The sequence below is a fragment of the Puma concolor genome, chromosome E3 (assembly GCF_028749965.1).
Source record: "Puma concolor isolate L17-30 chromosome E3, mPumCon1.1.hap2, whole genome shotgun sequence".
Taxonomy (NCBI): Eukaryota; Metazoa; Chordata; class Mammalia; order Carnivora; family Felidae; genus Puma; species Puma concolor.
In genome coordinates, this window is record NC_141682.1 from 20,566,819 (window position 1) to 20,593,050 (window position 26,232).

A 26,232-nucleotide genomic window follows, 5' to 3' on the forward strand; every position below is an offset into this window, starting at 1 on the left:
CCAGAGCCTACGCTCCTAACCACTGGGCCACACTGCTCCTCAGTCAGGGCTTTGAAGACAAGTACAAGAACACCAGAATGTGCCGGGGAGGGAGTCTGATTTAAGGAATTCTTTCTGCGACGCAGCTTTTGAGTGTACTTTGCACTCCTAGAGCAATTCATAAGGGGGTTAGATAAAAATGATTCCCCAATTATCCAAGAAGATGGCGTTGCCGGCCAGCCAGGTAAATGCCATAAAGTGGCCAAAACGGTAAGGCTCGGCATTAGACGCTCACTCCCATCTACTCAGGTGAAATGCTCAGCCTCGGCAGAAAGAGTTGGGCTTTGGAGAACAAATCCAGTGGAAAGAGAGGCCATGCAGGGACCTCCCCAGTGCAAAGGAGCTTCGAACAAAGAGCTTGCTTCTCTCCACTGGGGTATGGTGCCGCCATGAGGTTACTCAAATGAGCCGATTTCTTCTGTTGTCCAAATACGAGGGCTTATGTTGCTCTCATTTTATATATCTCTGGAACTTTATTTAAATGACAAATATCTCACTGAAATACCACTTACTCTCACCAGTCCGACTGGCAAAAATCAGAGGCTTGACGAGATAGTGTTGGCGAGAGCTAGAAAGCTGGTGGGAGCTTTGAGCATTGCTGGGGGAAGTACAAAATGACAGACTCCCTTTGGAAAGGTGTTTTGACAATATCCTCAAAAGTACGAATGCATTTTTCCTTTGGGGCTAGCAATATCGCTTCCAGGAACCTACTGTAAAGAATCACCTCCACGAATGGGAAACAAATGCACAAGGGTATTCACTGTATCACAATTTGCAATAACAACTGTTGGAAATGATGGGTGAGTCCGTCAGTAGGGACTGGCTGAATAGGGTGAATCCACAAATGAAATGGAATGCTGGAAGAAAGAATGGGCAAGCTGCTTATATATAAGACAGTCATATGTCAAGTGAAAAAAAATCAATAGGCAGAAAGTATATGTAGGATGCGATCTTTTCTCTAAGAAAGAGGAAAAGAAGACTACATGGGTTCTGTTTGTATAGAGAACCACCCAGAGGTACATGCACAAATGCAACAGCTCACTGTCACTTTTTCTGACGTTTATATATTTATTTTGAGGGAGAGAAAGCATGGAAGGGGCAGAGAGAGAGGGAGAGCGAGAGAATCCCAAGCAGGCTCCGTACGGTCAATGCAACACCCAATGCGGGCTGGAACTCACGAACCGTGAGATGATGTACAAGCCTAAATCAAGAGTCGGATGCTTAAACGACTGAACAATCCAGGGTGCCTCACTGTTACTTTTTATATTGTTTTGATTTTTGAATGGTTTGGACCCATTTTCTATCGAGAAAATTAAAAGAAACTTAAAATATTAAATGTCCAAAAGCCAGATTCAAATTAAAAACAAAACAAAACCAAACAATGGGAAACGCTGTAGAACGTTCCCATGAGAGAACCTAAGAGGGTGGTCTACGGGGGGAGAGGGGAGTAGCCTCTGTGAACTTCAGCACCCCGAAGCTTTGCCGGAAAGACAACGCAGTATTTTAGGAAAAAGAAAAAAGCAAGAACAAGGAAAGGAAAATCGAGACCTGTCCGGATGGGTTGCCTGGGAATCATGGTTTCCTAGTGCTTACAGAGCATCTACACACGCGCCCCCCCCCCCCAACAACTCCATGTTCTTCCCCAGGTGAGAGCTCTTAAGATTCCCTTATCATGCACAACAAAGCCACGTGGCTCAGAGAAGCAAAGTAACTTGCCCAAGGTCACAGAGCAAGGAAGGGGAAGAACCTGGTTAACAACCAGTCATTCTGGCTGCTAATCCAGTGTTCAGTACACCCTGGTGCCTGCCGGCACCCCCTTGTCAAGCCCAGGAATGGGAGCACCCCGCCCCCGCGTGCCTTCAGCCCCATGCCAGCTTCCTGGACCTTGATCGTGACTTCCACCTACAGCCTTGGTTTGCAAAGATACCTGTGGCAGAGTAAGGAGGCAGGGAGGCGGACCCAGAAGCCTGCCCAGCCTCAAGGGCAATCACTGTTTGGCTCCTGCCGCCTGTTTCCATGCAGGAATGCGGGCCCGGTCTTGTTGGATCAGATTTTTCCAGAAGTCCAGTCTTATAAGACAGCTTCTAATTTTAAATATTGACAATTACAAAAAAAAAAATGTAAAGCTCTGTACAGATGCAACAAAACAGGCTTCTAGTTTCTAACCTAATAGGTAACTAGGCAGAAGACTAGAAAATTTTCCATTATTTACCTCGATGCGGCAGAACCATGGTGGGGGGGAGGGGGGCGAGGGGGAGAGCTCTTTAAGGACATTTCATCATAGCAACAGAAATCTGTTAGACAAAAAGCATGACTGTTTGGAAGACAGGTAAACGTGGGCTCTGCGACACACTTTCAAATTCTTTCAAATTCCCCATGTGCTGCCTCCAGGCTGGTTCTGGGACTTGAAGTTACATTCTGTCTCCTGAAAGCCCGAAACAATATCCCTGTCACTCTTCCTTTGCATTTTCTGTGTAACTCAAATTCCCGGGACCCAGTTTACTGCCAAATTACCTGAGATAAACAAGTCATGCTAAGATCCTCTTTTCCTCTCCAAACCCAAACAGCAGCTGGCAGCTAGAAATGGTTATTTATAACCTGCACACTGTTATGCACATTTTCTTGTGCACTTCTAAAAATGCTTAGCCGTGCATTCTTTGGCTGCCTTCATAATTAGATGAGAGCCTGGGGACAATGCCGTGCGGTAGCAGAGAAGGTAGGCTCTGGGTCAGCCTGTCTGGCTCAGCTTCTCATTACCTGTTTAGAAACCCCGATACCGTAATTCCATTTCGGTCTATTGTCAGTGTTAAGACAGTACAAATGAAACGATTAGAGCAGTGCCTGCACACAGTAGGTGATGGGGTTTGGAGTGGGGGTGGGGATCCAGAGCTGATGGTCAAGAAGGAATTCTTGAGATGTCTTTGGGGCAAAAAGATTTATTAAAGCACGGGGACAGGGCCCACGGGCAGAAAGAGCTGCACTGGGGTTGTGAAGAGTACTATTATATACTATGGAGTTGGAGGAGGTAAAGTCAAGAGGAAGTTTCTTAAAAGGGATTTTCCATATGCTAAAGCCTCACAGATCACTGGAGGCCTAGCTATTGTCAAGCTAAGGTTGTTTTTCCCTCTAGCAAAGCATTAAGACAGTAGGGAGTTCCTGGAGAAGGTTTTACTCTGCCTGCCTCAAGTGTTTGTCACCTGGCTGCAGGTTATAAGGAAATTTAATTTTACCTGCCATTTCCTTCTTGCCTTTGTTCCCCACATCACTATGGAGGGGAGGGTGATGTTGGGGCTCCAGGAAACAAGCCTATAGGTTTCTGGAGATTAGGCTATTGATAAGATTGCCTTTTTCTTGTAATTTACTAAGGTATTTGTAAATGGATGGAGACTCGCGTCCTGCAGGACTGTGATCTCTATCAGTTAACCATCTGTTTTCTGTCCTTTCCTTTGTTCTTAGGCAGCCAGGAGTCCACGAGGAATATACGTATCCCACCTGGGGTGGGGGATGGGAGGTATGCTAGCTTGTGCTTGGCCTTCGGCTTGCCTTATGCTCCCTCATCAGAAGAGACATCAGTAGACATCCCTGGAGTCTGTGAGTGAATGAATGAATGAATGAATGAATGACCAAATTTTTTGAATGGATAAATGCTGGGAGGACAAGAGGTAAGAGTACGAGAAGCTGTAAAGACTTCATCTTCTCTCACAATGTATTTTCCTGATCCTTCCCCCCCTGCTTTTTCTCAGATGGTGAAATGAAATATGACAAAGTGGGTTTAATACACCACTGGAGATAATTGGAAAATATTGATTTTTCTTCATTTGAAACGGTAAAGATAAGAAAGTGCCACACTTCTGTAATCTAATCAGTGGCTTATGTGACAACATGCTTCCCAGGCTAAAATGTACTTTGGTCGACCTCTGTATCCATCACACAAGTTCCCAAATGCATTCCAACTACACCCGCCAGCCCAGCCCCATCCTTCCATCCCAGCTCCTGGCTGAACACAAGTGGGGACACGGCGTTTGTGAATCTATGTGAGCACGTATGTACACATACAAATTAAAGCGTCTTCTCAGTATTTGCGTTCCACACCCCCCACCCCAATGATCGGCAAAACAGCCCTGGAAACCGTAAGAAATGATGCATGAGATCCCCCAGAATCCTAAAGAAAAAGAGACATTCCTGCCTCTGACAGCTAATTTTTACTGAGAACCTATTAAGTACTGGGTACCATTTTAAGAGCTTTATTTATGTTTCTTTATTTTTGAGAGAGAGAGAGAGAGAGAGAGTGGGGAAGGGGCAGAGAGAGGGGGACAGAGGATCTGAAATGGGCTCTGTGCAGCAGAAAGCTGCATGCAGGGCTCGAACTCACCAACCATGAGATCATGACCTGAGCTGAAGTTGGATGCTTAACTGACTGAGCCACCCAGGGGCTCTGTTAAGGGCTTTATTTTTTAATTTACTTTTTAAAGTAAACTTTTAAAAGTCTTTTTTAATTTTTTTTATTTTAGAGAAAGAGTGAGAGAGAGAGTGCAGGAGTGGGGTAGAGGGTCAGAGGGAGGAGGGGGGAGAGAGAGAGAGAGAGAGAGAGGGAGAGAGAGGGAGAGAGAGAGAATCTTAAGCAGGCTTCACACTCAGTGCAGAGCCCAAGGCGGGGCTCGATCCCAGGACCGTGGGATCATGACCTGGGCCAAAATCAAAAGAGTCAGATGCTCAACTGACTGAGCCACCCAGGCGCCCCTTAAGGGCTTTAAATAGATGAATTCATATGATTTTCACGGCAGCCTTATGACGTAGTCCTCCTATTAATCTCTATTTTATAATTTAAGAGTCCAGGCACTGAGAGATGAAGTAACTAATCTCCCAAGGTCATGTGGCCTCAGGACCAGAACCCCCTTGGTCGGTCTCTGCACTCTGCTCCTTCTTCTCCTCTCCAAGATGAGGAAGGCTCACAGAGTGAGCACCTCTAACTTGAACAGGGTGAGCAGGAGAGCGAGTCCAATCCTCTGCCCTGGTTTTTTCAGAGTTGCCTTCTGCAGGCTTAAAATAAAATCTCCACCTCAAATCATGCAAGAGGCAGGACTTCCCACCACAAAGGCTCATCAGGAGGGAGGCTTTGCAATGGCGGCGGGGCGGGTACAGAAACGGATCCAGGCTGGTTCTCCCGCAAGTGGCCACCTTAACTCCCCAGGCCTCGGCCTCCACATCTGATAAATGACAGCAATCAGACCAGATCGGAAGTTACTCAACTGGCTGAATCCAGGCCACAGACATTTGTTTGGTCTCCATAATGTTTAAAAAAAAATTTTTTTTTTGCAGCCAACAGCTTGGGAGATTTCACATTTTAAAATCCTGAGTTCTGGAAAAAAAAAAAAAAAAAAGAAATCCTGAGTTCTGGATTGTTTTTGAAAAACTAGAAGATCTGGCAACACCAGGCTTGCCTTCCTGCCTGGCAACAGTTGTCAGGAGCCGGCAGATGGCTGGTATCCTCTGGCTCCTGGCCCCCTAGCTCTCTGTCTCGCTGCCACTTTGGTCTGACAGGCTTCTCCCTAAAGATGAAAGTGAAGGTCTGTGTGTCCACACCTCTAGCAAAAGTGAGAATCATTACCATCATCACCCTAATTGCAGCTAGCACATTTATACTTATCGTATGCCAGGTCCTGATCTAAGGGCTTTGCATCCATGAACGCATTTAATTTTCACAATAACCCCAGGAGATGGAACAATTATTATCTCTTTTCTACAGATGATGGAGGTATGGAAGAGGCTACATGCTTCAAGGAATTAGTAGACAATCGAGTCCTTTATGACATGGAGGAATAGTCCCAGGTATGCAAAGTGTACGTAGGTGTTGAAAGAATCTGACATCAAGCAGCATAATGAAATAAACCCCAGTCACTGTGGTCATTTACATTACCTGCCTGGACCCTGCAGGCTTCTAAACCTGTATTCCTGCACGGGATCCTCAGAGTTTGGAAATCTATCAGATTCCCTGGACTAGATCTGTTAAGTCCCTCCTGGATCTGACTGTCTGTGATTTTAGGTAGGTTCATAAAAAGGTACATAAATAGTTTGGGATTCTTGAGAGAGTGTGTGTGTGCATGCACACACACACACACACACACACACACACACACACACATCGCATTGCAAGGTCACTCAGAGTTTATAAGAGTGTAGTGGTCCCTGCAGGGCTTCTGTGGTTGGTGACCAGTCATCTGTGACGCCCCACCTTCCTGCCTGGTGCTGCATTTGCCTATAACCCTCCAATGACATGTTAAGTCTCCAGAGAATCCATCAGCTATGGGGGGTCAAGGCAGCATCAGAGTTAGAAATGAGGCAGGAGATAGGGGTGATGGTGACTCACTGGGGCAGAAAATGGGGGAAGAATGCTAGCTGAAAAATAGACGGAGTACAGACTAACAGAGGCCAGGGGTACAGTAAAGGTAGCCAGGTCAGGACATATTATTAGGACTGGGTTGAACTACTCCAAAGGGCAACGTCTGGGGGAAAGAGGAAGATTGAGATGCAAGGACTTTTTCCCTGCCTGCTTTATGGAGACCAGCTACCAATTCGCTAAGGGACAAATCAGTTCATCTCTTCCCTGATTATGACGTCAGCCCAGCAAACACTCATGTACATCTCCCTGTGCCACTCCTTGGGCCAAGTGTTGGGCATATAAAGGAACAGGAGTGGGTCTCTATCCCCAAAGAGGAGAAAAGGCTCGGAGCCCAACACCTGTAATACAGCATGGGACATGAGGGCTATGGGATCCCGTCGTGTGGGAGGATTAATTCAGCAGGTGATGTCGGTCACCATCATCTACAGCGTGGAGGTGACTTGAAAGAAGGAGACAGCTGGCAGGGAACACGGCAAGGGGAAGGCAGGGAGGTGGAAAAGAATATAGCGTATGCAAGAAACAGCCAGCTTTCCGAGGTGGCTTGGGCAGGGGTTAATTTTCAGGTGCCCATAGGCTCAGGCGAATATTCTCAATGCAAGAAAAGAGCACTTGATGACAGGTGCTACCAGCCAGAAGAGGTCAAACTGTCATCACATGTCCAAGACCAAGGGGTGACCAATGTTCAGTGCTGGGGACCAGGGCTGTTTGGGAATGCAGGCCCAGCAGGGCCAAAGCACCCTTCTATCAAGAGACTAAATAGCCCCGGTTTTTATGGGAAATCACTATTTTTAAATATGGGAAAACACATCAACGGACCCAGTTCAGCCCAGTATAATACCTCTGGGCAGGAGGGTGGGTGGGTAGGTGGGTATCTAAATAGAGGTTAGAGACCAGCAGACCAACCAAGGGACAGGGGAAGGGAAAGACACTGTTTCCCCAGGGAAATTCTCTGATTTAAGGTGCTGTGTCTGATTTAAAGCTACAAGGGTCAAGCCGTTCAAATCCCACGGGGCATCAGCAGTCAGTCCAGTGCTATTGAGGGCAACTGATACTTCCTTACTCTTATATAAAGTGATCTGTAAACAGCACCAAGCTCCAGCTTCCAAGCAACCATACTGCTCATGTAAGCCCTCTCTTATGTGTAAACAGAGGAGCAGCCACAGAGTCGGGTCCTGAGGGAGCCAAGAGCAAGGGTCAAGGGCAGTGCCTTTTTTTTTTATTTGCTTTTGAGAGAGAGAGAGAGAGAGAGAGAGAGAGAGAGAGCATGGGCAGTGGAGGGACAGAGAAAGAGAGGGAGACAAAGAATCTAAAGCAGGCTCCAGGTTCTGAACTGTCAACACAGAGCCTGATGTGGGGTCGGAACCCATGAACCATGAGATCGTGACCTGGGCGGAAGTCGGCCACTTAACCGACTGAGCCACCCAGGCGTCCCCAGGGCAGTGCCTTTTAAACTGTTTGTTCTCCCATCAGCCTAAGAGGGAGTCTCGCCCACAGACTCACCCCCTAGGTGAGACAACCTGGCGACACCCTGGCAGGGACAAGTTTCAAACAGGTCTTTGACGACATACTCTAGACATACGTAAATTCTAGAGTGTGCGCTTTATTTGGCGGAGTCCTGGTTCTGCTACCTGCTGGCCACGTGGGTGCAAATGGGCCCAATTACAGTGAGTAGCATATGGAGCTGTCTCGAGCGTCAAATCGAATGGATCCCCCATGGAAGGAGTCAGCAAACCTTTCCAGTGAAGGACCAGATAGTAAATACTTCCGGCTTTGTGGGCCATACGGTCTCTGTCACAACAAATCAACTTTGCCAACGAAGCATGGAAACAGCCACAGACTGTGTGCATTTATATGCAGAGGGGGCTTAGCTATGTTCCAATAAAACTTTATTTGCAAAAGTAGGCAGTGAGGCAGATTCCTTTGAGAAAGGGGAAGACCTTCACGAATGTCATCTTCCAGGAACTCCCAGGTTGGATTCTAGTTACCTGTTTATGACTGGCTTTCTCACCAAACTATGAAGTTCTTTTCTTTCTTTTTTTTTTTTTTTTTGTTAATTTATGTATTTATTTTGAGAGAGACAGAGACAGAGTGAGTGGGGGAGGGGCAGAGAGAGGGAGAAAGGATCCCAAGCAGGCTCTGCACCATCAGCCCAGAGCCCTACAAGGGGCTCGAACTCACGAGCTGTTGAGATCATGCCCTGAGCTGAAAGAGTTGGACACTCACCCGACCGAGCCACCCAGGTGTCCCCAGACTATGAAGTTCTTAAGGGCAGGGAATATATCCCCCCCTTTTTTTTCAGATTGAAACTAAGTGAACAAGTATATACAGCACAGTATGCCCCACAGGAATAATTCATAAGGATTCCGACATTGTCCAAGTTAATATAAGAGTAGAATTGTTGCTTCAGATGCCTATGGGGCCCAGGCAGGGAACGCAGGCAATGGAGTTCAGGTAGGTGGCCAGTCAGGTAGGTGCTGTGACAAATTGGAAAGGGCACCTCCCTTCTAAAAGGGTGGTCTCCGTTAGCTCTAGCTGTGAGGAGGTTGTTGCCTACAGAATTCTGATTCGGTGTTGAGAGACTTCATTGATTTTCAAAGAAAATCCCACAATCAGATATTTATGAGAAATCTCCCAATCTTCCAATGTTGACAACTCATTCAAAAATTGAAAAAACAAAACATTATGGGTCAAGTAAACAGGATTGTGGGCTCATTCGTTCGGAGGCCCCCAGTGTGTAACCTCTGACATAAAGAATTCATTTTCAAATTTGCTACATCTTTCTTTTTTTTTTAAGGTGAAAAATGTTGGAACTAATATGCTGAAAAAAAGAACTTTACAGGAAGTTTTAAGAGTAATACAATGAACTCCCCTTCGCCTGGATCCAGTCTCAATCATCTTGAGATCTCTGAATTCCGGTGTGCAGAAGGCACTGGAATGTGGTTACTAAATGAATGCCCTAAGGAAGAACAAGCAAACCATGCTGTGCCAAGTTCCTGTAGGTTAAAATCGCAGCTGGGGATGAATTCTGTGAAATAGGGAGAGGGGAGAAATGAACCCGACTCAAGGATGGGCGCAAAGAAGGAACGAAGACAGAACAGACAAAGAGATTACATGGACCACGTGTTTATTTTGCCCGCTGAATGCTTGCTTTATTTTATTTCATATCATTTTTGGCTTGGCTTATTTTACGTAGCAAGGGAAACAAACAAATCACCAGGAGTCCAGGTGAATACCACACCAGAATGAAACAGACCAGACACGTGGATAGCATACTTCCAACAAAACCTTACTAGTTCACTCGTCGCCCGTTTTGCAGTTTGGGCTTATTTAGACAAGCTAGGCTAAATTTCATCTCGGCGTTATTAATTCTATGAGAAAGTGTACTAAGCAAATGAACAGTATAAGCAGGGGAAATGTTGAATATTTGCTCTAGGGAGAGCAAAAGCAAATGAACAGCTTTACAATCCTTTCTAATTATGTTGATGTGCTGAACTTTTGTCTAATTATTATGTTCCTTGAACACTGAGTAGAAATTTTTTTTTTTCCTAAACCATATTTTAAAAGCACTGGGGGAAATGTGACTTTAACATAAAGATGAACCCTTCAGGGGCAAAAGACTGGGGACGCCTGGGTGGCTCTGTTGAGTGTCGGATTTCGGCTCAGATCATGATCTCACAGTTCGTGAGTTCCAGCCCCACATTGGGCTCTGTGCTGACAGCTCAGAGCCTGGAGCCTGCTTCAGATTCTGTGTCTCCCTCTCTCTCTGCCCGCCCTCCCCCACCCCCCGACCCCTGCTCACGCTCTGTCTCTCTCTGTCTCTTGAAAATAAATAAACATCAAAAAATTTAATATATATCTGGGGCAGAAGACTCACACATTGCCAGTTTACTTTCAGGTAAATACAAAATGCAGCACGTCAGCTTTTCTTTTAAATAAACAGTGAGCTAATTACAAAGATTATTATTTGCTAGAGAGCTTCATCAGATTCCTTCCTCCCTCTTCCGCCAGCTGAAATCTGCCCATTTGCAGCTAATGACAGCATTAGCTACCACGAGGAGCACTTTTTATATGCCAGACTTGGTGTTAAGTGCGTTCATGCGTAGTCTTGTTCAATTCACCATTGGGCTAGCAAACAAAACAAAGTAAGCCTTCTCATCAGCTTGACTTTATTGACAGGAAAACTGAAGCTCAGAGGGGTAAGAATACCCATCAAGATATGAATCCACAGATACACGGCCCCCGAAATATATCAGTATTACATTATGATGTATTGCAGAGCCAGATAAAACCTGCCCAAAGTCAAAACCAATGGGTCAGGAAAAATGTTGTGAAAAACCATGGTGATTTGGACATGCAGAATTAACCAAACTACAATCCAGTTTGGGGATATTTGGTAGATACTTAAGCTTTTGTAAGTTTAGGAAGTAAACATGCTTTTGATAAGGCCTACCTAGTTGGCTAGAATCACAATTCATCACGGTATGCTTCACTTTACCCAACAGGTATGTGCGTACAAAATTGTTGTGTAAATCTAAGTTTTAAAAATAGTAATGGAAAAAGGGATCCTTTGAATGCTAAATCTAATCTTAGGGCAAATGCTTTCTTAAAAGAGAACAAGCGGGGCGCCTGGGTGGCGCAGTCGGTTAAGCGTCCGACTTCAGCCAGGTCACGATCTCGCGGTCCGTGAGTTCGAGCCCCGCGTCAGGCTCTGGGCTGATGGCTCGGAGCCTGGAGCCTGTTTCCGATTCTGTGTCTCCCTCTCTCTCTGCCCCTCCCCCGTTCATGCTCTGTCTCTCTCTGTCCCAAAAATAAATAAAAAAGGTTGAAAAAAAAAATTAAAAAAAAAAAAAAAAGAGAACAAGCTTTTCTTGTTTGTGACCAGTCTGAAAATTAACAGGTTCCTCTATTAGGCCATGATAATGTTCTAGGAGTGCTGACATGGTAACAACGTAGACTTCTTGAAAATGGCCTACAGCAATAGTTCTCAAACTATCTTCCACAGACCCTAGGAGGAAAAGAGATCCACAAAGACAAAACTATTCTCATCATAATTCTAAAGCTTTTTTTATTTACATCAGTCAATATTTGCACTGATGATGTGAAAGCAGTGGTAGGTAAAACTGTTTGTGGCCTGAATCTCTACAAGGCAGCAGCACCAAACTGTGTTATTAGTCATTATATTCTTTACTACCACATACTCACGATAAAACAAAACAAAACAAAAATCATTTTCACCTAAGAATATCCTTATAAAATAGTAGAAATTAATATTATTACATTTCATTCCTTGAGTACACAACTTTTTAATACTGTGTGTGACAAAATGGGAAGTACACATCAAGCACTTCTGCTATGTGCCAAAGTACAACAGTTGATCCCAGAAAACACCCCTGTGCTTGTTTGAGTTACCAGCTGAACTAGCCACATATGATACTGAATGCCATTTGCACTTAAATGAACAACAAACTATCATTATTCAAACTTTTCTCAAATATATATATATATAAAAAAAAAATGAGTCTGTCCCAAATACCCAACTGACAGTGTTTGTTGCCCAAATGAAAACTTGTTTCTTACTACCTTGAGTTTAACAGCTTATATGGTAGTTATATTAACAAATGTGATTTTTTTTGATATCATGATGACATTCTATTTGATATTAATAGTGGAATTTTTAAAATGTCAACATTTGGAAGATTTGTATAACTCGGTAAATCAACATTTCCTAAATGACAAACATTTAATGTAACAAAATCATACGTGGGTAAAATATCCAACCAAAGGGCATGATAAACCAATGGATTTTAATACAATAGAGTATAAAAGTTCACCAATATGGTTTCAGATGCCACACTGCACATAACCTTCAAGAATTACCACTTGCTAAGTCTTGGTGTAGGATCAAAAAAGAATGGTATTTGAAAAGGCAATTAAAATAGTCCCTGCTCCAACTATATATCTGTGTGAGGCCAGACTTTGCTCATATACATCAGCCAGAAAACACATGTTTGGTTGCCAAAGCCGAAATGAGAGTCTAGCTATTTTCTATCAAGCCAGACATTGAAGAGATTTAAGAAAATGTAAAATAATGCCACTACTACTCTTCCTACTACTTTTGGGGGCGGGGGCGCAAAGCTATGTTTCATTAAAATTATTATTTATATTCAGAAGTAATGGGTTCATTGTTATTTTTAAATAAGTTGATAAATGAATGTTTTAAGGTTTTCTCAGCTTTCATTTCTGATATGGTAAATTTCACAGATCTACATAAACAACGCTCTTCTGAGGTAAGAGCATAAAGGAGTCCTGAGACCAAAAAAATTTGAGAACTGTTGTTCTGTAGAAACATTACATTGATCTTCCCACAAGGCAAACCTGCAAATGACATTTTACAGTACCTCTGAAGTACAAAGGGCAAAGCGTCTTTTAAGCACACATCAGATTATTCAATTAAAAAAAAAAAAATCCCACACTGCATTAAGTGGATATCACAAAGGAACAAATCCCTCTTAGTGGTGAAATGAGAAAACTGATCTGAATTCTAGCATAGACCCTAACAGTCTGTCTAAACGTTAGTCCTCCTATCTTCAAAATGAGATCCGAGTAGCCTATTTTTAGATTGCTTCCCATGGTCGATTCTATGATTCTAATCAGGGACCTCTAAACAGTGGCCCACAGGCTCCATCTGGCCTTCAGACTGATTGGCTGTCCCGGTATTTAGAGAAGTGCCCCAGGAAAATAATAGGTTGGAGCCGAGTGAGACGCTTTCCTTTCAAAAGGCGAATTGATTTTCAGTCGCAGCCCAATCCAGCCCGCCAGACTTGTCCCTACATATATCTGCATTTGCAACTTCTGGAATGAAGGGCCTCCGAAACCCGCTTCAAATCTCAAACTCCATAATTTGGTTCCAGAGGCAGAGTGTCTGGCTTTCTTACCTACCCTGCCACTTGTGGGCTGTTTGGTTAGGGGCAAGTTAACTTCTTTGAGCCTCAGTTGCTTCATTTGCAAAACAGGAGAACACTACTGACCTCAAAGGGCTGTTCTGAAGCTTAACGAGGTGTTGCTTGAGATAGCTTACAGAGTTCCTGGCACTGGACGGTACTAATTATTCTCACCAGAGCTCATAAAGAGAGTATGCCCTAGAATTCCCCCACCCACCTTACCAACTCCCTTCTCCCACTTGCTGACGACCGCACTCCCCAGGGTGACGCTTACTCCCGTACCATCTCCCAGATTGCACAGTTCCACATCCGAGGAAGACACACAGGACCCCCTCGCCCTCAGACTTCTACTTCTCCTTTCCACTCTAAACCTCTTCTGAGCCTCCAGCCTGTACCGGGTTCCTACACGACCACAGCTCTGCACCTTGGCCACACCACTGACCACTCCCCCCAGCCTCTTCTGGCCATCCCGGATCACTAAGTCTCCCTTTCCCTCAGACCGGGGGCCACCATGGGTCAGGAAGTGGTGGTCCAGGGCTCTCCGGCCTAGGATTCTGTCCGGGGAAGCCTCAGGAAAGGTGAAAGAATAACTGCCCGACCGCCCGCAGGGGCCCACGGACACTCACCGTCCATCCCTAGAGGCGGCGGTTCCGGGTGCTCGAACCGGAAGCGACCCCTACACTGTTTGCAGTTCCCCTGGTTACTGCGGGGTTCCGGACCAATGGCGGTGGAGATCCAGGGACTGAGCCCGCCCCCAAAGGGAGTGACGTCGCATCGGCGCTCTGGAACTCCTCCTCGGATCTCAAAGTCCATCCCGCCTCTCAGGGCCGCCGAAGGTTGTGCGCAGGCGCGCTGGAGGGCCTTTAGTGTCCTGGTGCGCAGGCGCCGGGGGAGCTGCCCACCGAAGTAGCAATGGACGCGCTCGAGTCGTTGTTGGACGAGGTGGCCCTCGAGGGGCTTGATGGCCTGTGTCTGCCTGCGCTGTGGAGCCGTCTGGAGACGCGAGTGCCGCCCTTCCCCCTGCCTTTGGAGCCCTACACGCAGGAGTTCCTGTGGCGGGCCCTTGCCACGCACCCGGGCATCAGCTTCTATGAAGAGCCTCGAGAGCGACCCGACCTCCAGCTCCAGGACCGGTCAGCGGCCTGGTCCTGCGGCGGGCGGGCGAGAGGGCGGGCGCAGAGCCCGGGGTCCGATGGCTCTGGGAGGGGCCCAGGTTCTGACGGGAGGGGGTGGGAGATAGGAGTGGAGCCCGGGGAGGACCGTGAGTCGTGGGGGGGGGGGGGGGCCGGGGGGGGAGGCCTGGGTGTAAGGCTGACTGGGGGTTCCTCGGGCCTGGTAGAGCCCGGGCGTTCGATGGAGTTGAGGGTTATCTCATGATGTCCCATTATGTCCGTGTGGGTGTTGGGTGGTGGTGAGCAGGACCGGCGGGATATTCTTCAAGTTTCAAAGAGTACTCTTCTTCCGTAGTGGTTAGGAGGTGAGTTCAGATCAAGGCTGGAGACCGATGAGTTCAACCACCCTTTCTGGGGCATTCATTCAGTGCTTGACTGGAGAGCCTAAGTCAATTAGACATCTGCATAACAGCAACCTTAATAATAATAATAATAATAATAATAATAATAATAATAATGGCTAGCATTTATGGAGTGCTTATTTTTGGCCTAGTACTATACCCTAAGATCCTGTTCTGGGAGCTTCAGGGGACTGAACTCACTTGATCCTCAGCAGTAGGTACTGTTATCTTCCCCATTTTGCAGAGGAGGAAACTGAGCCTTCGATTAAGTAACCTGTTCAACGGTTACAAAGATTATAAGTGACCCACGTGTTGATTTGAACCCAGGCCATCCGTCTGTAGAATCTGTGCTCTAAAGGCATATTGTGAGAAGTTCCCAGAGGTAATACTGTCCAAAACAGGACTTAAAGATTGGATTTAGGTGGGCACTTGGCAGAGTATTCTGGACAGGAAACAGCAAATGTGAAGCCTGCAGGAGGAGAAATATGTTAAGTTTGGTTGAAGTGTAGGATTGGAGGTGGGGAATGAGGAATAATGTTTGGCACTTACATGTATGCTTGTTGTGAGCCGGGACTGTTCTAAGATCCTGACATAGAGCGAGTTATTTAATTTTTACAAAAGCCTTAGAAGAGAAAATCGAGGCACAGAGCGTTTAAGTGACTTGTTTAAGATCATCTGCTAGCAAGACCAGAACCCCCAATTTGAATCCACAAAGTCTGGGGTACAAAACCCACTCTGCCCTTCGCTCAGTTGGACTGGAGAGGGAATTGGGTGGTCTTTTAATCCACTTAAATAGCTTATCCTTTATCGAAAGGGTAGTTAGAAGCCACTGAAAGGCGAGTCAGACTAGGGGCAAAGTGTGAAGTTGAGAGATTTTAGTAATCCAGCCACAAACAACCAATCATGGTTTTGCTTACCAGGGTGCAGGTGAAAATAAGAGAAGCAGGTGGGATGAAAACCTATGAAACCAGAATAAAGAGGATTGGGTGACTGGATGTGGGTTATAAGGAGAGGTGGGAATCAGGGATGATTCCTCTGGTTCCTGATATTTGGGTACCTGAGTGAATACTGATGCCCTGCCCTGTTGGTAGGGAACACAGAAGGGCAGCACAGTGGTTGAGTCTTGGGGGAGGTGGGGAAGATGTTGAACGTACTTTGAGACACATGGAGTTTGAAGTTCCTTTGGGTCACCCTAGTGGAGATTCTGTTTAGTAAACATGTGGCTTCATGCGGGGCAGGGGAGGGGGGAGCAGGCCAGAGAGAGGGATGGACCTGGACATGTGGAGTCATCCCGTATGGTTGGATGTTTAAGTTGTAGGCCAGGATTCTCCCTGGAGGCCTAAGACATGGCCCTGAGGTGCACCTACGTGGAAGGGCTGGATGAAGGACTAGGAACCTTCCAAGAAGCCTGGGAAGGTGCGGCTGGAGAAATGGAGGGTAGCAGTTCAGAGCGGTGTCCTGGCAGATGTGATTGGGGGTTGGAGGGTTACGCAGTGTAGAGATCACACAGAAGGCAAAGGAGGAAAGGGCCAATAAGCGGAAGTGGGATTTAGCCTCAACTGGACTAGAGCAGGATGTGAGCGAGGTTTGTAAGGAAAGCTTAACAAAGTTGGCTGACTGGATAAAGGAAGAAACCCAAGTCAAAGATGTCTCCATGACATTGATACGACACAACTGGGAGAGAGTGGAAAGGAGGGACTTTATTGGGGGCGGGGAGAGGCAGTTATAACTTTGCCTTTGATCTCCTTGAATTTGAGGTGTTTGGTAGACAAGCGAAGATACAGGGTCAGTGTTTGGAGGGAAAAGGCAGGACATAGGATCCCAAGGTGAAAATTGTTAACGTACAGGCACCAGATTTGAAGGGAAACCAAAAGACCACGACTTGGGCCAGTAGGACGGTTCTGGTTCCAGCATTCAGCTTCTTAGGGTGGATTTGGGGGACCCTGGGAAGGCCTGTGTTCTTTGCGTTAAAAAGGCAGGAATGCTGCTCTAATCTGCATTTGCAAAGCGGGAAGACTGAGTGAGCACATTCTCTCTCTCTCTCTCTCTCTGGTCTCAGCAGGAGGTTGTCAGAAGAATGTGGCCCAGTATGTACTGTTTCCGGAGCTGATTTGTGGTTTGGTATTTGTGCCTTCCCTCTTGTAGATACGAAGAGATTGACTTGGAAACCGGAATTTTGGAGTCCCGGAGGGATCCAGTCGCTTTGGAGGACGTCTACCCCATTCATATGATTTTAGAGAATAAAGATGGCATCCAGGGCTCTTGCCGGTACTTTAAGGAGAGGAAAAACATAACCAATGACATCAGGACCAAGTCTTTACAGCCCCGCTGTATGATGGTGGAGGCCTTTGGCAGGTAACTGATTTGCACCATCAGAAACTCATGGGAATCCTCCTACTTTGAAGTCGGGTGCACAGTCAGAGCGCTGAGTCTCGCCAGCCCTTTACGAAGCCTCTGCCTTCTTCACTCGGCTCATTTTGCTCAGGGACCTGCCTTTCTCTTTCCCTTGTATCCACAGTCCTGGCACGGTTGGGCAGGGCAGGAGGCTATCATTTGGATCACTCTTTTTTTTTTTTAATGTGTTATTTATTTTTGAGAGAGAGCACAAGCGGCAGTCGGGGAGGGAAAGGGGAGGGGGGAACAGAGGCTCTAAAGTGGGCTCTGCGCTTTAGAGTGGGGCTCGAACTCACAAGCCATGAGATCGGGACCTGAGCTGAAGTCAGCCACTTAACCACCTGAGCCACCCAGACGTCCCCTGGATCACTCTCGTAGGGACTGGGCCCCCTGCTGCCCAGCGGTCCTTTCCTGAGTCTCCGGCCGGACCCCCGGTTTCCCAGAGTGGTCCATTCCACCTGTCATCTTCTAAGCCTAGCCCCACTCCCACCTCCCTCCCCGCTTCACAGAACAGGGAGAAGCTGCCCGTGTGAACTCTCCTGACTTCCATCTTCAACTTGCAGCTGTTACACATCTCTTCCTGCCCCCACCCCCACCCCCCAGCTCAGAGGTGACCAGAAACCATGGCCCTGTCTAGGGCCTCGCCCTGCTTCTCTTCCTCCTCCTCTGCCCATCCCCCTTCCCGCCCCCCAGCCCAGCTCCCTGTACCTCCTGCTCTTCCCTGCCTCTCTCAGGAAGCTCATCTTTCTCCATCATTTTCTTTCTTTCTTTTTTTTTTTTTTTAATGTTTATTTATTTTTGAGAGGGAGGGGCAGAGAGAGAGGGAGACAGGATCTTACTGCTGACAGCAGTAAGCCCGATGCGGAGCTCAAAGTCACAAACCTCGAGGTCATGACTTGAGCTGAAGTCGGATGCTTAACCAACTAAGCCACCCAGGTGCCCCTTCTCCGTCATTTCCAACTTTTGCCTTTCTGCTGGTGCTGTCTCCTCAGCCCTAACGTGACTCACACAGCTTACAACAGGACCTTCTCTTGACCTCAGACCCCCTGTGACCATAGATCTCTCTTTCTCTCTGCCGCTTGTAGGACCAAGCTTCCCAGAAGAAATAGCCACTCTCACTCTTTGTCCCCTTCACCTCTGCCCTCTCGGTCCTGATGTCTGACTTCATTACTTCACCGAAATCTTATCCCCGAAGATTCCTAGTAATGAGCCTGTGGACACTGTAGGGCCCGTAACCTCCTTGCCCCCTCCACCCCATCAAGGACTTGTAAAGCTTTTGTCCCATGGCTTCCTGCTTTATTTTCCTGTTCTAGCCGATCCTTACCAGCTCCCTCATGGACTCCCTGACTTCCTTCCACCCCTTAAATGTTGGGCTGCTCCCCAGGGCTCTGAGTGCTCCCCAGGCGTCTGTCAAGTGCCGTGTGTGGAGTTACAGTAACCTCTTCCTCAGTGCGCCCAGAAGTCAGAGCATCACTCTCCTTCACCCCAAACTTGCCTCCTCTTCCATTTCCTGCCCCTTTTGTGTCTTCCCTCTGCTCCAGAGGATTCCCACGCGCCTGCCGTATAAGATGCAAACTTGGGCCCCTTCTCTCTTTCTACGTTCAGCTGGCCACCGAGTCCTGTGGACTTGACCTTCTGACGTTTTCTCAAACGCCCTTTGGGCTCAAAATAGTACAATAGTCTCTTATCTCCCTTCGTACTGTCTCTCCTCTTCAGAACTTTCCACACTGCATGGAACATTTTTCTCTAAGATGGACTTGTGGTGGAAAGTGCCTTGGTCACTCAGGACAGATAGCTCAGACTGGCCGCATGTCCCCCACAGACATGCTTTGTTTAGCCAGCATGGTGGTTTGTTTGTTTTCAATTTTATTTCATTGCTAATATTTAAAATCTGGATTTCTACCTCCTCTTAAAAAAATTACAGGATCCATGGGGCGCCTGGGTGGCTTGGTTGGTCAAGCCTCTGACGGCAACTCAGGTCATGATCTCCTGGTTTGTAAGTTCAAGCCCCACCTCGGGCTCTGTGCTGTCAGCAGAGTCTGCTTTGGATCTTCTGTCTCCCTCTCTCTCTGCCCCTCCTGACTTGTGCTCTCTCTCTCTGGGACTGTGATTTTCCCTTGGTATTTAGGCCAGAACCATGAGCCATGTCCCACCTAGTGCTGCCCACCCTGCTGAGTGGCCCATCAGGCTCCATATGCCTACCCTCTGCCCACCCAGCTCTCCCCCCATAGCCCTCTCTGTGCTTTGGCCCGAACACGCCGGGCTAATCTGTTACTCAGGGCTGCAACACATGTTGTTCCTTTTGCTTAGAGTCTTCTGCCTTCAGGACTCCTGGGGGGCTCGGTTGGTTAAACGTCTGACTCTTGATTTCGGCTCAGGTCATGATCTCACGGTTCGTGAGATCGAGCCTCTATTCGTCGGACTCTGAGCTGACAGCGCGGAGCCTGCTTGGGATTCTTTCTCTGCCGCTCCCTGACTCATGCACACGCACACTCCTCTCTCTGTCTCTCTCTCTCTCTCTCAAATAAATAAACTTAAAAATATTCTGCTTCAGATCTTCACATCTCCCACCCCCTTCTCTTCATTCAGCCTTGGACTTGGTTCCTCAAAAAGTATGTCCCTGTTGCCCAGACATCATCGTATTACTCACGTCAGTACCAAAAATGGTCTTCAGTGTTTATTTACGTCACTCTTTCCATACCAGACTGTAACCTTGAGGGCAGAAACTCTTGTTTGTTCATGGCTGTATCTCTAGGATCTAGAGTATGCCTGGCACCACATCGGCTCCTGAGAGTGCATGTTGACTGATTGACTCTCCTGTTGATCTGGAAGTTCTAACCCCTGACCTGTGTCATGGCATCCAAACTCCCTGGACGGCACTGCCAGGCCTTTTGGGATGTGGACTCGCACTGACCTCTCGGGCTCTCCTTCCTTCTGCTTTCCAGCCTGCGACCCCACACCAGGCTTCTTGTCCGGGCCATTTGCCCCCAGGACAGGCGCACTGCTTCGTGCCCCCAGAAACTTGCAGGTTCTGCTTCCTTGCCCTTCACCGCCCCGCCCCCCGCCCCCAAGCTTAGTGCTCACTCAACATCCCCTCCTGTGAGAGCGTTCCCTAGTTACTGTGCTCCGTTCACACGCACAGCTTAGATGGAATTGGGCTCTGGACGTATGCCATTTCCTAGGTGCTCTCTGACAGCTGTTGGATCATAGCATAATCGCTCACTTTCTGGACTTCCTCCTCCAGTGGACTGTGAGCTCCTTGAAGGTGGATACCGCTTTTATCTATCTTGGCATCTCTGGTACTTTACATTGTGCTTAATCAGTATTTGACATCCTGTCTGGTGACCACACTCAGCATTTTAAGCCTAGCAGGAGTCCCTTAGTCAGCTAATTGGAACTGTCGGGATTATGATAGTACAGCGTAGTAAACAAATCTGAGCCTGTGTGAAAAGCAGCAAACCTGTTCCCCAGTTTTCCAGCTTTCTTTTCCCAGCTGACCTCTTCCAGTTTAACTTAATGAACCTGTTTTGGACGAGAGAGCAAAGGTCCTAAGTCTGTGATGTGCAGACACAGGAAGTGGACTGTCTCTTTCATGCGTGTTCGCAACCATTCTCTCTGAGGATGGATTCTGCCGACTTCCATGACTCTACAGAAGACTTATTTTAGGTCACAGTGTAAGGTTAAAAGGAAGACAACCTCTTCTTTCATCTTTGGCCCAGTTGGTGGTAGAAGTGAAACCAGCCAGTGTGGGGTAGGAGGAAGGAGAACCATCAGTCTGAGGGATGTGATAGAAGAAATCTGTTTCTCTGCCGAGTCTCCATCACTTAAGTCTGAGACTCCACCCACTAGGCCTCATCTGCTAATTTAAGCTGACATCTTGGGCAGATTGGCCCACTCCATTCACATACTCTTGGGGTCCAAGCCTTGGAGCAGAGATCCCACGAGGGTGTGCTGGCAGAGAACCCCTCACTCACTCACTTCTTGGCACCAAGATACCCCCGCTCGGAAGCGCTCCCTTTCCCAGATGAATGCATCACTGAGGGTCCCTGTATAAGAACTCATGGTCTACCAACCCCTCAAATCTGGGCCAGCATCTAATTCTTCTTAGCTCTGTTGTTTAGACATCTAACCACAAGGCCTGTCTCCCATCACGTCACTCAGTCTGAAATGCCTTGCTAGGACGTGTTCTTGGCCTCTTTATTATTTTCACACCTCAAGTCACTAGGAGGAGCTGACGATTCTTCCAGGGTCTGGTCTTCAACAGACTATAAATCCGCTGATTACCCAGTTCGGTACAGACTTACCTTGTCATCCTGTGCTTCACAGATACTGCATTTTTTAGAAATTGAAGGTTCGTGGCAACCTTGCATCAAGCACCATTTTTCCCAACAGCATTTGCTCGCTTCGTGTCTCTGTATCACATTTCGGTCATTTTCTCAATATATTTTCTTTCTTTTCTTTATTTTTTTTTTAATGTTTATCTTTGAAAGAGAGACAGAATACAAGTGAGAGAGGGGCAGAGAGAGAGGGAGACACAGAATCTGAAACAGGCTCCAAGCTCTGAGCTGTCAGGACAGAGCCCGGCGCAGGGCTCGAACTCACAAATTGTAAAGACCGTGACCTGAGCTGAGTTGGACGCTTAACCAACTGAGCCACACAGGCGCCCCAGTTTTCTCAATATTTTGAACTTTTTCGTTACTATATTTGTTACGGTGATCTGGGACCGGTGATTACAATTTGGTGAAGGCTCAGATGATGGTTAGCATTTCTTAGCAATAGTATTTTTTAATTAAGGTACACACATTGGTTTTTTTGGACGTAATGTCATTGCACACTTAATACACTACACTACAGTATAGTATAAACATACTTTTATATGCACTGGAAACCAGAAACTTTATTTGACTAGCTTTATTGTGATACTTGCTTTATCACACTATTTGCTTTCTTGCAATGGTCTAGAGTTGAACCCACAACATCTCTGAGACGTGCCTGTATTTTTGACTCTGAAGCTTATCTGTCCAGTTCGGTAGGCTAGTTTGCTCACTTAACAAATACTCACAGAGCCCCTACTATGCACTACAATCATACTAGGCACTGAAGGTGTCCTAGTGAACAAGTCAGTACCATGTGCCTACCTTTATGACACTTAAATTTGAAGGGAGGAGATGGACAAGAATGTCTGCAAAAAAAAAAAAAAAAAATGACCTTAAAAAAAATTTTTTTTTTATGTTTATTTACTTTTGAGAGAGAGAGAGACAGAGCACGACTGGGGGAGGGGCAGAGAGTGAGGGCGACACAGAACCCGAAGCAGGATCCAGGCTCCAAGCTGTCAGCACAGAGCCTGATGCGGAACTCGAACTCACCAACCATGAGATCATGACCTGAGCCAAAGTCAGACGCTCAACTGACTGAGCCCCCCGAGGCATCCCCAAAATATGACCATTTTTAAGAGTGCCGGGTGCTGTGAAGAATATGGCAATGGCCAGGTAGGGGATAGCTGGGGCTAGACTTTCAGGAAGGCCCGAGGAGGTCATGTCTAAGCAGTAGCCCCAATGATCAGAAGGAATCCATCACCTACAGATTCGGGGAGGAGCCCGGGCAGAGGAAGCAGCTCATTTGAGGACCATCAGGGCCATGGAGGGTGCATCGGATGTATCAGGCCCTGCTGGGGAGTTTGGGCTTTGGTCTGAGTGTCCTGACGAGACCTCGGAGGGCACCACATAAGGAGAACACAAGGTTGGCGCTGTTCACCCCAAATGCTGCAGTTTGGACACTGAAACCGCCTTAATGGGGGGGATTGTAAAGCTGTAAGAAGCAGCACAAGAAATGATGATTCTCTAAGGTTCAGCGTTTTGTTTGTTTTTTTAAGTTTATTTATAAATAAGTGTGCAGGGGAGGGGCAGGGTGAGCAAGAATCCCAAGCAGGCTTCATGCTCTGCACTGAGCCTGACGTGGGGCTCGATTCCATGAACCGCGAGATCATGGCCTGAGCCAAAACCAAGAGTCTGATGCTTAACTGACTGAGCCACCCAGGCACCCCCTGTTTTTTCATATTTTCTTCAAATCACTTAAAGTTATTTCTTCTGTGTCGTCGTTTCTGATCCGCAGGTGGGGAAAGAGACTGATCATCGTCGCCTCCCAGGACATGCGGTACAGGGCCTTGATAGGCTTGGAGGGTGACCCCGACCTGAAGCTCCCTGACTTCTCCTACTGCATTTTGGAGCGGTTGGGCCGGTCCCGGTGGCAAGGCGAGCTCCAGCGTGACCTCCACAGCACTGCTTTCAAGTGAGGGGATGATTCGCTTGAGAGGGCTCCCTGATGATTGTGCCCTGCCCCCCAGCATGGGCCTGTTGACCTACCTCCTTCCCCGTTCCTCTCAGCCCTGCCACTGGGGCAGTCTGCAACCTATGCTGACTGGGAGTGCAGGGCTTTGTGTATGAAGAGACACTGGAGTGACCCTATAATTTAGTGTCTAAACCAGACATTTTGAGAGTGGAGAGTGGGGCCCCAGGGCGAGGCCAAGGCAGTGGGCATAAATTGGGACCGCCAGGCAAATCAGGATGTGTAGTCCCCCTAGTTATTGGCCACTACAGGATTGGGCACCTGTATTTGATGGTGTCATCACTAACCCTCATCGTCGCCCACCCCACCGTCCGTCCCGTGCCCATTTCCCTGGGCCTCCACCCCCATCCCCCGTCCGCCTCTGCCAGGGACCTCGGCTGTGCTCTTAGGCTGAGGCATGGCTGTTGTTTTCAAGGCCGCTGTCCCACAGTGACTGTCGTCGTAGAGTGGCTGGGTAGGACTAGCCAGTGCTACAGTGTGTGTCTAGCACTGACGTTCAGGTGAGAGGCCCTCTACGCTGTTGGGGGAAAGCAGCCAGCAAAGCAAAAGTGACAGAGCCACGCCCCTCCTCTCCTCCAGGGTTGATGCCGGGAAGCTCCACTATCACCGGAAAATTCTGAACAAAAACGGGCTCATTACGATGCAGTCACATGTGATCCGATTACCCACCGGAGCCCAGCAGCACTCGATCCTCCTCCTGCTGAATCGGTTTCACGTGGACAGGTATAGCATGTGCACGCCAAAGCACTCCGTTCTGCCCTGCGCGTTAGGCCTTTACAAACCATGGAGGCTAAATCACAGCACGACCGTAGCTTTTTACTTTTATTGATTTATGTTTTGCTTTTATTTTAGACAGGACGAGCACACACGTACATGCGCAAGCAGGGGAGGGGCAGAGGGAGGGAGAGAATCTTTTAAGTTTTTTTTTAAACATTTATTTATTTTTTTTTGAGAGACATAGAAAGAGCACGAGTGGGGGAGGGGCAGAGGGAGAGGGAGCCACGGAATCTGAAGCGGGTTCCAGGTTCTGAGCTGTCAGCACAGAGCCCGAAGCAGGGCTTGAACTATGAACCATCAGATCATGACCTGAACCAAAGTCGGGACGCTTGACCGACTGAGCCACCCAGGTGCCCCAAGGGAGAGAGCCTTAAGCAAGCTCCACGCTGAGCGTGGACCCCAATATAGGGTTCGATCCCACAACCCTGGGACCATGATCTGAGGCAAAATCAAGGGTTGGATGCTCAACCAACTGAGCCACCCAGGTGTCCGTGACTATAGGTTTTTTTTCTTTTTTTTTAACTTTATTTATTTTGAGAGAGAGAACATGAGCACAAATGGGAGAGAGGGACGGGGGGTGGGCAGAGAGAGAGAAAGAGAGAATCTTAGACTCCACACTCAGTGAGGAGCCCGACGCGGGGCCTGAACTCATGAACCATCAGATCATGACCTGAACCAAAGTCAAGAGCCAGACGCTTAACTGACTGAGCTACCCAGGTGCCCTAGACTATAGCTTTTTAAAAGAGATTTACTATCCATGTTTGATTGTGAAAATAAGTCATGCTGATTTAGAAAATTTGGAGATTATACTGAAAAGAAGGAAAAAAAATTCCTGTAACCCCATTGCCCAGCAATAGGGACTGTTAACATTTTGGTGAAATTTGGGGGGGGAGTATAAAAATAAAAACAAATCAGTCAAATCAGATTTGTTTTGGTGACAGAATTGAGATTGAATTGTATCCGATTTAAAATTGGCATGTTTTTCCAACACGCAACTCTCATAATCAGCCTAGACGGTGAGATGTGGAGGTTGTGCTGAGTGATCACCGTGCATGACGTTGCTATTTAGCCACGGGTCCTGGTCCAGCCAGTATAGCAAGGTGGTGAGATGTGTACATTCCCTTCTGAGGATGAGGGTTTCTGGGAGTGAGTCTCTGACTCCTTCCTGCTCCCTGTTGGGGTGACTGCCTGGCATAGGAATGGGGGAAAGCAGTGTTCCACCACGCTTGAGACAGGCCTCAGCCTGCCGTCCGGCACCTCATGGCCTCCTTGGTGAGACATCCAGAGACCAGGGTAGGGAAGGATCGAGCTGGAGTAGGCCTTGGAAAAGGTGGCCCTCGGGTGAGTAAGCGGGAGCCCCCGAGCGCCTGGCCACCAGTGCTCCACAGTGGAGTCGGGCAATGTCACGGAATCCTTGAGAGGCAGTAGGCAGGCCCTTCCTTTCCCTGGACCACGGGGAATGACTTTGACTCACCCCTAGCCGAATGACAGAGACCTTGCCCATTACCAGTGGCCAGGCATGCTCTCCAAGTGGGAGGTGAGTGAACACTCAGGATTAAGTATAAGTTTTAAAGTCGACAGTGTCCACTGCCTAGCACAGGCCTGGGCCCAAAGAAAGTGCTTGATATACATGTAGGCAGACTGTTGACTAAGGATTTCCAGGAGTAATGACATCACTGTATTCCTGTCAAAATTCCAAATTTGTCGTCAAACCTGTATTTTAGAAATCCTACTGGAGAGAGAATCATGCTTCGACAGTTCGCATTTTATTTATTTAGTCTTACTTTCCACTAGTTAAATACAGTATCACTAGACTCCTACCT

General features: G+C 47.5%; 2 protein-coding genes across 2 annotated transcripts in view; one reads left to right on the forward strand and one right to left on the reverse strand.

Annotated features, from left to right (window-relative positions):
* KATNIP (katanin interacting protein) overlaps positions 1–14,039 on the reverse strand; it is a 195,188-nt gene extending 181,149 nt beyond the window's left edge. Inside the window, exons 1-2 of the mRNA XM_086692622.1 lie at positions 14,007–14,039; positions 1,967–2,123 (exon numbers count right to left, since the gene is read on the reverse strand). Of these exons, the coding sequence (XP_086548748.1) occupies positions 1,967–2,057 (91 nt within the window). The 5' untranslated portion in view covers positions 2,058–2,123; positions 14,007–14,039. The remainder of the gene's footprint in view (positions 1–1,966; positions 2,124–14,006) is intronic.
* A 184-nt stretch (positions 14,040–14,223) lies between these two features.
* Positions 14,224–26,232, forward strand: part of GTF3C1 (general transcription factor IIIC subunit 1) — a 75,108-nt gene continuing 63,099 nt past the window's right edge. The window contains exons 1-4 of the mRNA XM_086692621.1: positions 14,224–14,513; positions 17,039–17,248; positions 23,399–23,575; positions 24,212–24,355. Of these exons, the coding sequence (XP_086548747.1) occupies positions 14,293–14,513; positions 17,039–17,248; positions 23,399–23,575; positions 24,212–24,355 (752 nt within the window). The 5' untranslated portion in view covers positions 14,224–14,292. The remainder of the gene's footprint in view (positions 14,514–17,038; positions 17,249–23,398; positions 23,576–24,211; positions 24,356–26,232) is intronic.